The sequence below is a fragment of the Urocitellus parryii genome, chromosome 2, assembly GCF_045843805.1.
Source record: "Urocitellus parryii isolate mUroPar1 chromosome 2, mUroPar1.hap1, whole genome shotgun sequence".
NCBI classification, from domain to species: Eukaryota; Metazoa; Chordata; class Mammalia; order Rodentia; family Sciuridae; genus Urocitellus; species Urocitellus parryii.
Window position 1 is genome coordinate 147,994,220 of NC_135532.1, and position 17,052 is coordinate 148,011,271.

A 17,052-nucleotide genomic window follows, 5' to 3' on the forward strand; every position below is an offset into this window, starting at 1 on the left:
CAATACTTAATAAATACAAAAGACTGAGGCACATCTGTAATTACATAAAATACTAATATGGTACATTTCACTAGGGTCCTCTGGACAAAGAGATGCAGCAATATTAAGCAGAACGTCTGAAGCAGACAGGCACTCACTCTCTCCCTTGTTCAACCTAAAGGAGAATTAGCATCTGTAGAGTCCATTCCAGTCTTGACTGTAATCTAACCCAAAGGGAGAGTAGCCTATAAAAAGAACTTCTGACCTTCCCCTTCATCTGCTTTCCTTAACCATGCAAGAGGAAGCAAGTCTCAGACGTGACTGTGAAGGGAGGGTGGTGTAACTATGAGGAAGAGCACGAGAGAATGTAAGGACAGTAGCAAACCAATAATCAACAAAGGGATAAAAAGTTTCATGATTTTTGTAATGAAGATACTAATACCAGTTTTATAAGAAAACTCCAAATTTAGCCATATTACTATCTGTCATAATTCATATACACAGGCTTTTTAAAATTTAAGTATAATTTAAAAGAATTCTCATGATAAATGCAAAGGCTAGAGAACTTTATAATTGCTTCATGAAGTATTTACTTAAACATGAAATCTTAAATTGATCCACACATAATATTGTAAAAATGATACTTGTTTTATTTGTTAAATCAATCCAAAAAAATAACAGCACTTTGGTTACTCTCAAGAAATATTTTTGATTAACAGCATTTGGTATTTTTGAGATTGCTGAACTGAGAAAAATATTTATTTATGTTTTTCCCCAATCAATACTGTTTTATATTCTTGAACGAATTGAAAAGACTCTCATTAGTATTAGAACCCATTTTTACAACAATGCAACACCATCTACATTAGCTGTGGCATATTATTTTTGCACAATTGATAACATTGACTTATAAAGGAAGGGAAGCCTGAGTGTATTTATTCTAACTCAAAAAGCATTAAGTATGACTCCTAAGTTACTGTGTTTAACAGAAGTGAGAAAACATAAAGATAATATATATGTACAAATTCTATTCCTATATTTGCTCTAAGTTCTTTGAATAACTAATTACAAAATTTTCAAGAGCCTGAAGGAATATGTACTCTTGCTTTCATAATCCACACCCTGTCATTTAGCTTGCTGTGTGATATCTCCTTTGTTCAAGTGCTGGAGGATGTGGGATAAGGCTGGTATGGCTGCTAAATTCTCCTGACACTATTAATATTACTGTGTGACCTTAAGGCTAATTCCTCCTTTCCATGATAGAAATCTGGCAATGATTTGTACCAGGTGCAATTTTGTTATGAAAGATTTACATACACAGAACATAACCTATTCAGAATCAACTAGCATTTAAAAAGTGCCTGATCCTGTACTAGGTATTCTTCCTCTTCTCTACTTACATAATTAGAGTGGAGATGAAATTTTAAATTCCTTTTAGAAAAATTATAATCCATCTACGGATTATATCACAGATGAAAAAATTAATACTTTCTTCTGAATGACGTATGTATGGCTCAGTTGTATAAGCAATAAATCACACTGATAGGCTATAAGCCACATATGGTTAATTGGGTCAAAACAAACTCTTTTTTATGCTTAAATTCCTATTGAGATAGAACACAAGGGGCCCAATGCCCTGTCTATGGTATTTTGAACAACGGCTATTTTTGTGGATGGCCTTCACTGTCCCAGGGTTTAACTAGGCAGCAGCTCTGAGCCTGCATGATGGGGTGGAGGTGAGGTTGGGGTTGGAATAGGGGTTGTCACACCTGTAATGCCAGGCACTTCCTACAGCTGTAGCTGGGATGGTTGAGACCTGTCAGCAGATGCCAGCATTTCCTGCCACTTCTGCCACTGCAACAGCAACCATCCTTGCTACCACTTCTGCATCCAAGGCTGCTTCTCTTATTACTGACATAGGGACAACCTGTAGCACCAACGCTGCTGTTTTTGCTGCTGCCACCACTGCCAGACCTGCCATGAGATGACCCTCCAGGCTTGCCAGGGTATTATCCTACAGCCTCCTGGGGCAGTTGTGGTGAGCACCTCCACCATCTCATGACAGTGGAGTGTAGGAGGACATAACAAATGCAAATCCTGGTGCTGAGAGCAGAAGCTGGCAAGATGCCGCAGAAATTCTACTCCCTTGTATAACAGCTGAGTGGCCTGTGTGAGCCCACCTCTTTAAGATGCCTATAAAGTTTCATTCCTCACATCCTAGGAGAGCCAGTCCCAGAACCCCGTCTCATGCACTGCCTCCTTTAGGCTTAAACACAGCCCAATAAAACCTCATTGTAATGAAATTGCTGCTTGCCTCAAGATTGTTATTTTGAATTTATTAAAGAAGCCCAAAGTTAAGCTGGAAACACTAAGAACTGGCAACACTAAGAGCGGAGAGGTGGTAACAGCAAAGGAGCTGCACCTGACCCTTTCCTGATTTCTATACTAACTGAGCCAAAGAACTCTTGGTTGATTGGTAACTTCCTGTGTTAAAAATATAATAAAAGACATATTATAAGCTAGCACAATTCTTTGGTGACCTACACAGTATCTAGGACACTTTTAACAAATACATCAGTATTAACCAATAGTGAAGGACACAGCCACAAGATAGCACGAACACAGCACATGTGTGGTTCCTTTGCATAATTCCTAACACACTCAAAAAAAAAAAAAAAGACACAGAAAGACTGCAATCATTAGGGTGTGCTTCAGGATATTTACATGCCACCTTGATATAAACTTCATTCCATGTGTTGAAGTGACTCTTTTGATTAAAACCACCTAAATAGATAAATTCTGTAACACTTTGCTCATAAACACCTTCATTTTATAAATTAACACTAAAATGGTTATTTTGGGCATTTTATATTATATACACAAACATTATGCATATTCAGTCTTCATTTTCCTATAAATAAATGATATAAAGATATGAACGCAGAGTTGGGCTTGTGGCTCAGCCGTAGAGTGCTCACCTAGTGTGTGAGAGGCCCTGGGTTCAATCCTCAGCACCATATAAAAATAAATAAAACAAAGATATTGTGTCCAACTACAATTAAAAAAATAAATATTAAAAAAGATATGAATGCAAACTAAAACTTCATTAATAAGATCTTACTAAAATGAGTTTCAGAGTTTTAAAATTTTTGAAACTCACAATAAAAATCACAAATAGAAATCTGGCTAAGAGTAACACTCTAAAGAAAACAGACTGTATAAAATTATTGCATAGTTAAGGCAGCAATCTAAAAAATTCACACTCTGTTTTCAAAACCAAAAACATTCCATGTGGGTTGAGGGATATTGGGGGGACAATCAGTTACAGAAATTTGAACTCTATTAGAAAGGAGTTCTTTATTCTGCCTGTTTCATTTATAAGTTTATGTAATCTGATGTAAGATGGAAGAAATGGAAAACATTTGCAAAAAAAGTTAAAGAATGCAGCAATCAAGATTTTTATATCACTGCCATTAATTCTAAAAATAATCTATCATATGGCGACAATAACCCTGTCAAATGGGAGTATTTTTCAGGCTCGACTGTTGACAAGTCATAGGCACACTGTTATCAGACTCTCTGAGGCAGAGGCAATGAATGGGCAAGTGCTTATGAGTTCCAATCAGGAAGAATGTTAGTATCTACACTGGGTCATTTTGTTTCACAGAAAAATTTAAACTATTTGCTATTTTCCTCCAAGAAAAAAAAAAAAAAGGTACGCTTTAGAATGACCATTACAAATTTTTAGATAAGTGAATTCTAAAGTAATGAGGTTGAACATTACTCTTAAAGTGATGATTCCATAGTCTACAAAGAATTCCAGAATAACCACTTTACAACTGTGCATACAAACACACATAACAACCCAATATGGCCACATTCAAATAAAATGCTGCCTTGAAGACTTGAGCTTTTCAATGCAAATGCAGACATGTCTCCTAAATTCACTGTTCTATAAAATAACTTTAAAAAAACATTTCCCAGAATCTCCTAGAAATGTTGAACTCCTAGAAACTGGCCATCATTGAAGAGATTAAAAAACAGAAATTCAGATCCCACATCTATAACTTTGAGTCTAATGGTAAATGCTGTTTTTAAGGGTTTTTTTGTTTTTGTTTTTTTTTAAGAATGAAAAAGTATTATCAAACTAGATACAAAGGTCTGAGCTACCAAGTTTGGACCTCTGAGTGGTTGACTTTGCCTCTTACAGTTAAGACCAGTAATAACTTGGGAATTTCTCTACATAGAACATCTTAACAGTGGTTGTTAATATGAATGTCCAGGATCTCTCAAAGGTCCACACAAATCTTTAATTTTTCAGAAAGTCTAGTTAAAATTTCATGGGATTATACCCATTTGGGGTTAGAAATACTAATCCTCATATTTATTGGAAGTGTTGACTCATAATTTTATGACTCTTTCCTTGCTACCCAATGGGAAATAGAAATTTTTTCTTTTACTGGTAGAAAAACTAGTGAATTCTGGTCTATTCTATTCTGGTCGATTCTACTTCTCAGCAAAACTGGTAAAGAAAAAGGCTATAAACTCCTGCTCAAAGATAATTAAAAATAACACAGAATAAAAGAAAGTTTTATAAAACTAGACACAGTATTTAAAAAGTATAAAAAAAAAAGCATACAAAATAGAATTAGAACAGGACACTAGGGACAGTGCCCAAGACATGACAAGGCACCACAGTAGTTCTGAGTTTCATTCAAGAAGGTGTCCTTCTATCCAAAGTCTTTTATTACAACTCAAATTGCTCAAAAAAAAAAAAAAAAGAAAAAGAAAAAAACTCAAAGAAGATGAATTCTAATTCAAAGGGGACTATTCTTCCCTGTAGAAGATATGCTCAATTGCAATATCTTTAAAAACTGATATAATTCTGTATTTTGTTCATAAGACAACCTCTTACTTCGATCATCTCTTATCTGGTCTCTTCTAATAGCCTTTTAATTGATCATCCTACAGTATTCTTCTCTTTGATCTACTCTTCACAGAGAAAGGAAAATTATAAAAACAAAAATGTAAACCAAGTCATATCACTACTCTGCTTTGTTGATTTCTATGCACTCTTGGGAAAAAGCTCTAATCCTTCTATTTTCTATATGATACTATAAGAAAGATCTACTCTTCCACTCACTCCACTCCTGCCACAAGGGCTTTTCCCCCCGCAATTCCTCCAAAGCTGCTTCCTACCATCAGGTCTTTGCATCTACTGTTCTTTTCCCTAGAATGTTCTTCCTTGTCTGCCTGGAATTTCCAATTAATCCTTCAGTTCTGAGCTAAAGTAGCTTCCTCAGAAAAGCTCAGCTCTTTATCAATTTTCCATCCCCTAAACCCCTCTGGCCTCCTATCATTTATACTTATCATAACCACAACTAGCAATCAGTTGTAAGCCCTACAAAGGCATGATGGTGTATATCTTAAATACGGCTGTTTCCACAGTACCAAGCATAAACAGGAAATAAGAGAATACAATCTTGCAAAGGAGTCTTGTGCAGAGTACCAAACATTAGTCTACTTGGATAAAACTGTGACTCTATCAACAGCACATACCATGTAGCATTAATGAGTCTTTGCTGGAGTGTACAACAATAAGTAGCTTTTGAAGCAAGATTGTTCACACTCTTTTAGTCTCAAATACTCTAAATCTTCAAGTAGATTGTTACTTGAAAATATTCACGGAATTCATTGTGGTAGCTATGTTTCCTGGACGGAAAAAAAAAAAAAATCGAGGAGCTCAAACAAAGCCAATCAGCCTTCAAAATACATGAGTCATTACAAGAAATTGTGACTGAAAGGCCACCCAAGAAGTAATAAGAATTCAACCGGTGTTCTCTAGAAAGATAGTTTAGCCAATTTATTTATGTTCAAATGAAACAAATGTTTGATGAATGGGATAGGATAAGCAAAAAATTAAGACTTCAGGAGACAGTTGTGAAATGAGGATTTCCCAAGATGATTATGACTTCGGAAAGTATTACTATCAAGAAGTTCCTGATTAAAAACCTGAAATATAGCAGCATAGCTACTTATGTTTGGCAGAGAGGATCTGTAAGTCTTCAACATACTGATCCTGTTATCTGAGAGTACTGTCAATTTTTTAATGCAGGCCATTCAGGTCTCTGTGGGCCAAAAACTCCATATATAAATGTCTAATGTAACATCTTAAAAAAAAAAAAAAAGAAAAAAAGAAAAAGAAAGAGATGTTATTTATTTTCTAGAAATATTCATCTTGAGAAATAACAAGAAGAGAATGGGGAAAATATGAATCAAAATATCATATAAAATATGAATCTAAAATATCTACTAAGACCAAGAAACTTAAGAATATGAAGCAAATCATTCATATTTTTTAATCTTCTCACCTTAAAACTGAAAGAACTATTATCATGTCACTCTGTTCTCTAAATTTCCCTGTAGACAATGGGGTGGGGAAGAATGCATTGTGTATGCTTATAGTGGTGCATGAGGGAAACTACCACCGTGTGTGCCTACCATGCTGTGTGCCTGCAGACACTATATATGTCTGTTTAGACTTAGTCCTCACAACTGACACATTCACGGATATATGAGACCCAGTGGTGAAATAACCTGCCAAATCAGCAGGCTAGCAAGTGGCTGAGACAGGTTTTGATTTCAGGGCTACTTGGTATCCTTCCATAACATCACTGTCTTTGTCAAAACATTAATCATTCATCTAGCATAATGTTTCCACTTATTTTCCTTCCATGTTCCATTCTAACAAGTTTTCTTATTTTCTCTGAGAAATAAGCCTTCACACCTGTCCCACTGGTTATGAATTAAGAGAAAGCAGTTTCTTCTTCAAACAGAGTAGCCTCTATCATGTTCTAAATGAAACTCTTAATGAGACATACAGTGCAAATACCTACCACTGCAAAAGAGAAACAGGTTCTCTATACTCAGTCATTCCCAGTATTCAATATACTCACACCTAGAAGGCCCTTAATAATTGTCTCATGTTTATATGTAATATGAAGCTGATTTTTATTTTAGGTGATCAACTTAGGTTAATTCAGTGTCAAATGTAAAAATAATCATCTATTTTCTGATTTAAATGATTGTTTTGATATGTCCTTGTACTAGAAATACTTCTTAAACTTTCTCATGATGGTACCCCTAATAGCAAAGGGGAATAAATGCAAGCCATAATAGCCAAAACACATCAGGAATTTTGTGCATGACTTCCATTTTATCTTAGAGATTCAGGCAAATTTTTTATTCTATTCTATTTAATAGCCTTGCTTTTAATTCTTTCCCCTTTGCATCCTAAAATTAACAATTCAGAAAATAACTCAGCACTTCCCAGAGTACTCCTAGTGGTAGGAGGACCTGCCTATTCTTTGCAAAAAACAGTAACAGGGTCTTTAACACAGAAATATGAAGTCATCAACCGTGGGTAAGAGAGACTTAAATTGAAAATGGTACATCTCAATAATTCACAGGTATAAAAACAGTTATTGAAGTTTGTGTTCCAATCTTATAAAAGTGAAAAATTAGTATTTTATCTATTAAGGAAAAGGAAGTATGTGGACTTAGTGAAAAAGCTAAGACACTTATTTTTCTGGAATTCTGAAACTGATCTAACTTTGTCAAATTTGTATGAATATTATTAACTATTCAGTCTTTCTATTCTATTCCAATTTCAGATAACAGGAACTCAGAGAAACACTTCTTTTTTGTTGTCAGAAACTGCAAAATGTAGGAACCATTGTATAAGATGAAAATTACCTTGTTTATCGATAACTGAATATGAAGCCAAAAATCCTCGTCCAGAAATATGAATTCCACTCATGAACAGTACTGTAATTTCATTGCTTTTTGATTCAATTGAATGGTTCATTTGCAACCCCAGACCACAATATTTGCCTAGAAATAAAAGAAAAGCACATATTTGGTGTGACATTTATAAAATCAATAATATTTGCGATATATATATATATATATATATATATATATATATATATATATATATGAGAATCAGAATAATATACCAAACTGGGCATTAATTAGTAAAACCTGACTAGGATGTTTAATGATTAAAAATCATATTACTCTGGAAAAAATAAATAATAGTTACTCAAATGATTCAAAAGAAAAAACAGTACAAGGTATTACTGACCTCGTGAAGACTTAATTTTCTATAAAACACACTTGTTCTCTTTAAATCAATAAAAAAGGAACGTAAAAATTAACCTATGCAGGCAGGTAGCCACAAATAAATTGTTAATCAACAGTATTCTTAACGTGCTTCACCGAGGACCTCCTAGATTTGTGGCTCAGGGTAGCCCCTCAAATGTTTTATTGGATTCACTCAAGTTTTTCTTCTACAAATTGTCAGGCTTCTACTCAACTTGTTAGGTGATCATGTCCACTCTTGTGGCTTTAACTATGATTTGACAACTCACAAACTTTACCCTCAGCCTTTTGAACTTCAGATTCAATACAAATAACAACCTAACTTCCATCTTTAAATGTCTAACAGATATATAAAAAGTAACATATCCTCATTATATATTTAAGTATTCAAAGAAACAAGAATTAAAGCAAGATATCCATCAATAAATGATAAAAATGTATTTCCTTTATATGGTTGGTAACTCATGTAACAAATTCTGAATAAGAATCTCAAGAACTGTTTCAAGCTACAGTAAAATCTCTTGATTAAAAGTAATGTGGACTTTCAGGGATATCATTCATTATTAGTGAAATGACATTAAAACTAAACAATATACCCAAAAGAATGGTTATAGTCAGAAAGATTGACATCAAGCATTGGTGAAGATGTGAAGAAATCAGAACCTTTATACAATAATGGCAGGAATATAAAATGGTACAGTCATTTTTGAAATAGTTTAGCTGTTTCTAAAAAAAAATTACGCAGCTCAGCAATTCACTTCTAGCTCTCTACTCATGAGGGAGAAAAACATGTTCACAAAAAGACTATGCATAGTAGCACTATTTCCATCTGTTTCAAACTGAAACAATTTGGTCATCAACTAGCTAATGGACAAACAAAATGTGGTGTATGCTCATACACTGGACTACTACTCCTCAACAATACAAAAGACAACACCCATGAACCTCAAGAACACTAGGCTAAGAAGAAGTTGTATGATATTTCTAGAAAAGGCAAACAAAGTAAAAGTGGAAAACATCAATGGCTGTCAGACTTGGGAAAAAAGGGGAACAAAGTTGGTCACATAAGGAACTTTTTTAAAAAATTAACTTTTTTATTGGGGCACTATGCTTAACATAATAGTGGGCTTCATCATAACATATTCATACCTGCTCATGTGAATGAATGAATGTGTCCTCCCAAATTCATATGTCAAAAATTCTAGCCCCAATATTATAATATTTGGAGATGGGACCTTTGAGGAGAATTAGGTTGTGAGGATGGTGCTCTCACAATTCAACTGATCTCAGGCTACCAGCTTTCAGAACTATGAGAAATTAATGTTTGCAGTTTAAGTCACCAGTCTACAGCACTTTTGTTATATAACAGCACAAACTAAATTCTCTGCCTTACCTAGAACTTTTTTCCCTTCCACACACCACTCACAGTAATAAAATAAATGATGCTTCCCAAAGAGTTGTGAAGTGTTCAATAACCGCATTTCTCTCTTCCTTTGAGTGACCCCTGGAAGTACTCAGGGAGTACATAAAGGTCCACAATGGTCCAATCACTCTCCTTTTCAAAACAGCAACAATCCTTTTGCTTTTTCCCTCACTGTCTCATCAGGTCTCATCCCTTAATTAGTAAATATTTCAGCTTGTTTTTCGATATAAATCACCTAAACATCTTATTAGAGAGTGATGATTTGAATCATGACCTCTGACTGCCCCATGGCTGCCTTTGCACTGGAAACTGCCTGTGTAAAGGTGCAGATCAAGATGGCCCAGTTGCTACGGTGATGCCCAGGCTGAGAAGGCTCCATGCCAAGGTACAGAGCTCTATCAGTCTGAACCTTGAGCTCAGACACCAATTCCCAGGAAAAGAGAATTCTGGGCATAACAAGATAACCTCAATGTCTCGCAAGTTTCACTGCGACCTTCAAGTCTGTCTGCTTTCCTGCAACTTTCCTACAAATAACCTTTTTTTTTTTTTGTAGTTACAGATGGATGGAATGCCTTTATTTTATTTTTTTATTTTTATGTGGTGCTAAGAATCGAAGCAAGTGCCTCACATATGCTAGGTAAGCCCACTGCCACCATGAGCTACAACCCCAGACCCACAAATAATCTTTTGATGATAAAATCTATACAATGAATGTGCTGAGCTAGCCTGGGTCATTATTCCTCCATCAAAGGATAGTGTGCCACCTGGTTCCAGCTTTCTCTCTGTATGTGTCTTTTTGTCTTTTCTCAATTCCCCATCACTTCTCATTGGTTTTCTGAATTAATAGCCATACTGGAATCGGCAATCTTACAATACTACCTCTGTCTTTAACTGCACTATTGTTGAATTTATACCATCTTCATTTTGAAAACTATTTGCAGAGGTTGACTCTATTCTTTCCAGTGTATGATTCTTAAGCCATTTTTTGCTTCAATACATTATAAAAGAACCCTACAAATAATTATCATCTGATACAGTAGTCTCCATTATCTGTAGTTTTGCTATCCATGGTTTCAGCTACCTACAGCTGACTGCAATCTAAAAATATTAATCTGTTTTGACTCTTAAAAGAGACATAATCTTCATGTAACTTTTATTAATGTACACTGTTGTAATTATTCTATTTTATTAGTAGCTGTTAATCTCTATGCCTAACTTATAAGTTAACTTTATCATACATCTGTATGTATAGGTAAAAACATCATAGTGTACATAGGTTTCAGTACTACCCATGGTTTCAGATGGAGGTCTTGGAACACTTACAAGAAGAAAAAAATGGTTAACTCTTTCAAATTAGTTTTTAATATTAACTCAGAAGTAGTCCAGTAAGTAGGACAAATATTATTAAATACAGTAATATTTTGGATACTAAAAATTTAAAAATCCTGACCTAATGTTAAAACAAAGTAATACATATTTCATTCTGTTCCAAATATTTTCTTAAGTGCTGCAAATATCTCAAGCTATATACAATAATTTGCTAGTACCAAAGTCAAATGTGTGCAGAATCAGTGCCCATAACATCAACTCTTAAGACAAACTGGGAATAGGTAAAGGCAAGAGCAATTACATTAAGAAAATATTTACATATTCCAATTAACTCCTCTAAAAGTGAACAACAGATTCCCCTGGTTCAGCAGCACTAGCTGTTCTTTTCCTTTTAAGGACCTAAGTAGGTGTGATTTTATTAGAAGGCTGGATATGGTACTTAGTACAAATACTTCCAGGTATCTAAAAAGAGCATACCCTCCCAGCAGCTAGGGAGGCTGAGGCAGGTGGATTGCAAGTTCAAAGCCAATCTCAGCAAAAGTGAGGCACTAAGCAACTCAGTAAGACCCTGTCTCTAAATAAAATAAAAAATAGGGCTGGGGATGTGGCTCACTGGTTGAGTGCCCCTGAGTTTAATACCTGGTAGCCCCCAAACAGGATCACATTTAAAAAATAGCTATCATGTGATACAAAGGTGTCTTTATAAAAATTATGTTGTGTATACTAATACTAGGGAATCATAAATAATTAGACTAAATTTAAAAGTGCTTTAGGAAAATTAAGAAATAACTGGACAAAAATATAATTTTGAAGTAAAAACAATTTAAAAAGTTAAGGTTTAAAAATTTTTTTCAATGGGGAAAGAATACTTGATAAAAGCATTATAGTACTTTCTGTGGTGGAAATAAAAAAATGTTGTTTTAAACCACTTGTTCTGTGAGACATAGATATACAATATTATTTTTTTTAAATAAGGAAAAAATACAATTGCTAATCTTCTAGGTATTTTAATGAATCTAATGTATACCATGGAAATTCCAGCCCTCACCTCTTATTCCCAGCCTAGATGATTGTTTCTCACCTCCTTTAATCATAGGTTTTACTTATAAGTAATGTTATTAAACATGTGGCAAAATATTCTGGGAAAGGAAGAAAATACATTATTCTTTATTTGGGCATTCTAAATGGTTCATTAATTCCATTTCTGCAGTTTGGCCATTCAAAAGAAGTTACACAGTTCTCTTGCTTTCAAAACAATTATGCTAATTTATACAACAACTATAAATATATGGTGAGTCTTTACTTCAAGACAGATTTATTACCATTTTTCCCTGTTTAAAACTGTTACAAATTTACAAAATGAAAAAAATTAGAATAAAGAGGAAATAGTTATTATCCTCATGTAATCTTATTACAGAGATAACCACCAGTAACACTTTGTAGTGCCTCAGCTCTTTCCATCTGATAAATGAAAACAGCAATAGTATTTATGTCATAGGGTTATAATAATTGTTAAATAAATACAAACTTATACAAGTGTATATACACTTGTTCGTCTATGTATTAATCCACTCATGCATACTGTCTTTCCAACTGTAACATATGCTACTACTAAACTGAGCTGGCACATGCCTGTAAGCTCAGAGGCTTGGGAGGCTGAGGCAGGAGGACCTCAAGTTCAAGGCCAACCTTGGCAACTAAGTTAGAATCTGTCTCAAAATAAAATGTAAAAATGGCCGGAGCCAGGCAAGGTGGTACACACCTGAAATCCCAGTGGCTCAGGAGACCAATGCAAGAGGATCTCAAGTTCAAAGCCAGACTCAGCAACTTAGCGAGGTCCTAAACAACTTAGCAATACCCTCTCTCAAAATAAAATACAAAATGGACTGGAGACATAGTTTAGTGGTTAAGCACCACTGGGTTAAATCCCCTATACAAAAAAAAAAATTTTAAAGACTATGAAACTGATTTTTAGAATGACTATCCCAATTTATTCCTTCTACTCTAGCAGGATGAGATAAAAGAAAGTGGTAATTTGTTATTTTCTTGATTAATTAGTAAAGGAGAACTTTTCCAGTGTGTTTACTTTAAAAATTTCCTCTGGCATGTGATCCTTTTATGTTTCTATGGTATTTTCCTGTTTTGTAAAAAAAAATAATAATAAAATAAAATAAAAATTAAGATTTCTATGTTAACTATATAGCAAAAGGAAGCTATTTAGGTGCACTCCTGACCTAATCAGGCCCTTTCAAAGCATAGTGTTTTCTCCAATGAGTTGCAGAAGTGGAAACGAGCGACACACATGCCAGCTGGCTTAGAAGAGAGCACACATCTGTGCTGTGAACTGCCATCAGGGCCACTGCAGGCAGCCTCTGGGAAATGACAACAGTCCATGGCCAATAGTAACCAGGGAAATGGGACCTCAGTTTTACAACTCAACAAAGTGAATTCTGCTAACAACCAGTGAACTTGGAAGAGAACTGTGAACCCCACACAAAAATTGTATCCCTAGATGACATCAGTGAAACCCTGAGCAGAGAATTCAGTCATGAAGTGCCCAAACTTTTCATTTACAGAAACTGAGATAATAAACTGTGCCGTTTTAAGGTGCAAAATTTGTTGTAATTTGTTATGAAACAAACAGAAAATTAATACAACTGGAAACTTACTTTACTCTAAAGTTAGAATACCTTTTTGCATCACTTTTGGATGAGCAAATCTGATGGAAATATATAGCAGAACATGGAATGTATGGCTTAGGATCTGAACCAGCCCACAGATGTATTTTACTTGGCCTCATAGTCTGTTCAGTTTGGAGCCATATGTTCTTTCAAAAATGTTTAAATTAATTGCCAAGATTTTAAAAATCTGGAAACCTCACATAAATTTTAAATTTTCAGCTTCTCTTTTAAAAATGGGGGAAAATAAAAGAAAACTGCTATAATTTGGATATTGAATGTTTCCCAAAGACCCAGTGTTAAAGATTTGATAATCAGGGTGGTGTTATAGGGAGGCAGGAGAATTTTTAATAGGTAGAACTTGGTAGGAGGTCTTTAGGGGGCATTTACTAAAGAAGATTGTGGGACCCTGGCCCCCTCCTCACTCTCTATTGCTGCCTGGCAATTAGACAAGTGGTTTTGTTCCACCATGCCCTCCCACCATGATGTGCTGCCTTGCCATGGTCCAAAGCAATGGGACCAACTGATCACGGTCTAGAACTTTCAAAACTGCAAGCCAAAATAAATCTTTCCTGTTTGTAAAGCTAATTATCTCAGGTATTCCATTAGTACAGAATACCAAGGCCAGTTTTCCAAATGATTGTATCTAAGAAGCAGCTGAAAGAGAAAGTCACACTCCAGTTTTACATTGACCTATTCCACAATGTCTCCAGTTCTGAAGCGCAGTTTTCACTCATCATCATGCTGTTATTTTTCTCATGCCTATTCCATTCCACTCATTTATTCTACCTGCCTAGCCCATGTTACCAGTGAGTTTCTATCTACTTTGTAGAGTTCAGAGACCATATAAGGTTATCATACTTCTTCCAATGTCCATTATCCACCCCACTTTCAGTAGATAAGACACAGTAGCAAAGTAAACTCTGAAAAGATGCTAAAAGGAAATACTGTGTGTTAAAGAGAGGAAAGATATATCAGATTCAGATAGACCAGAATGAGAGTTAATATTATTATGAAAATTAAGAAATCTTACTTATATTCTCAACTAAATGGAAACTCATTCAAATTACTAAGAGGTGTACTATGGAGCAATGCTCCTCTTAGGAGATTGCAGCTTAGCAAGATGAGGTGGAGGACACAGAGTTACTTGCTAGAACAAAAGCACATAAGTTTTGTCCACCTTCAATAGGGGGAAATGGAACTTGCTTAAAGAGCATCCATCATAATTTGCAAACAAAGTGATTTAGAAACAATTTCTTAGTACTTAGTATAGGAACATTCCAGTCTCAAAACCAAAACTTGAAATTCTCAAAGAATTTATTGAGTGTATATTATAAGGTAGGTGCTGGGGATCCAATGATGAAACTAAGTGTTGCCCTCAAAAGGCTTAGTGTAGTGGGGTAGGACAAATGCACAGTTGACGTGTCTATCTACAATTGAGATAGAACACATCAAACTTTAGATCTTGACAGAAGCCATTAAAGTTGTCAATAAATGTTTAGAGTACATGCCATGATTAAATTACAGCCACCAACAGTTTCTTTAAAAAAAGAAGCACCTTGTGCTTGGTGGGCCAGAGTGATATGGAGTTGTAAAACTAAACCCCTTAGTGTGATTCAGTGTTCTCTTTTTGAATGACCAAAAGGTCTTCCCATAATGCTTTCTCTTACATTGTTATTGATAATACACTCTTATTTCTGGCTGGAGTTAGCTTTGGTTTTAGCAGTTTCAACAAAGACTCACCAGCTAAAAATAATAGGATATCATAGACCTAATTTTTTAAAAAAATATTAGACTATTGGGCTGGGCGTGGTGGCACACACCTGTAATCCCAGCAGCTTAGTAGGCTGAGGCTGGAGGGTTGCTTAGAAACATGTAAATCAAAAATTTATATGTAATCAAACTGCCCCCTCAAATCTCAAGGTCACAATTTTTTTTTTAATTAAGCAGTTTTGTATATGCAAGAAAAACTGAACCCATACCTTTCTTAAGGTATATAACTATTCAAAACTGAACTTCAGCCAATCAATATATACTGGGAAAACTTGAACAAAAATACTGATAGTGAACATTTATTATAATTGCAGAACAGAGAAGTTAGCAAGGGAGTTGAAGAAGAATGATATGTTATATGATATAGGCTATATGTTATGCAATTATAGACTGACTAGAATAAATAAGGAAGAGAAGGGAGAGCAAAGTAGAATAGTTCACTGAATGTAACAAACAGTAGGCAGAAAGATAAAGAATACATTAAAAATGGACAAGTCAGAGCAAAAGATTATGAAAACAGAGACTATAAGCATTAAATACACACACACACTCTGAAAAAATAGCTCTTTATATAATTCACGTGACTTAAAATAGTATAAAAGAATTGAAACAAAACATATCAGTTTTATAAATAAATGTCAAAGGATTTAACTTAGCTATTAAATTTTTTTTTCATTTTGATTCAGAAAGACCCCAAAATATGCTCTATATAAGAAATACATTCAAAATTAAATGATTTAGAAATACTAACAATAAAGGAATGGGCTAAGACAGGTATACCAAGAAAAGAAAATAATAAGAAAGATGTGCATATAATGTTGATATCAAACAATGAAGAATTCAAATTAACATTATAAAGAACAATGTTTTAATGTTAGAAGTCACAATTTAAAATGAAGATATTAAAATCATGAATATTTATGTAACACAGCAAAAACCTTTATGAAAGCATAAAGCCCATGAAACCAATAGAAAAAATATTAATAGAAGACCAAGTAAATAGCGATACAGAAGACATATATAATAAAAGAATTGAGATAGAACAAATCAAACTTTAGATCTTGACATTAGAGAATAAACTTATCAAGCACACATGGAACATTCACACACAAGCAGTATAGATTAGGTCATAAAGTATCAGTAAGTTCCATAAAGTAGAAATATTTCAAACAATGTTCTCTGACAACAATATAATAAAATGGGAATTATTAACAATAACAAAGGAAGGTCCTTCTATCTGGAAATAAATGTATTAAAAACTGGGTAAAAGAGAAACCTAAACTCAAATTACAAAATTCCTAAAAAGTATTGATTCAATTGATACACAGTATCCATGGAAGGTAAAGCTTAATGATGTAATCAAAGTAAAATTCATAGGCCCAGATGCTTTCATCAATAAAACTGAAAGAAGGGTCTAATAAATCAAGTCATATTTTGAAAAAAGTTAACAAAACAGGCAAACAATTAGTTAATATTAAAAAAGAGGGAAAGGGTAATGATAAGAGGAAAACAACCATTGAAGAAAATACAAAAATAAACATTAAAAAAATTATTAGATTCCATTTTTCAGATGTTATTGCAAATAAATTTGAAAACCCAGGTGAAATTGGTAATTTAATACAGTTTACTAAAACTGAATCCATTAGGAATAGAAGGCTTAAAGAGACCAATTTCCTTAGAAGAAATTAGGAAAGTTATTTAATAACT

At 34.2% G+C, this 17,052-nt stretch overlaps 1 protein-coding gene across 3 annotated transcripts in view; it reads right to left on the reverse strand.

Moving 5' to 3' along the window:
* Dcbld2 (discoidin, CUB and LCCL domain containing 2) overlaps positions 1-17,052 on the reverse strand; it is an 82,428-nt gene that overhangs the window by 30,502 nt on the left and 34,874 nt on the right. For 2 of the 3 annotated variants that reach the window (XM_026402424.2, XM_026402422.2), the window contains exon 3: positions 7,735-7,872. The exons of the other annotated variant lie outside the window; for it this stretch is intronic. In XM_026402424.2, coding sequence (XP_026258209.2) covers positions 7,735-7,872 — 138 coding nt within the window. The remainder of the gene's footprint in view (positions 1-7,734; positions 7,873-17,052) is intronic. 3 annotated transcript variants of the gene reach the window in all.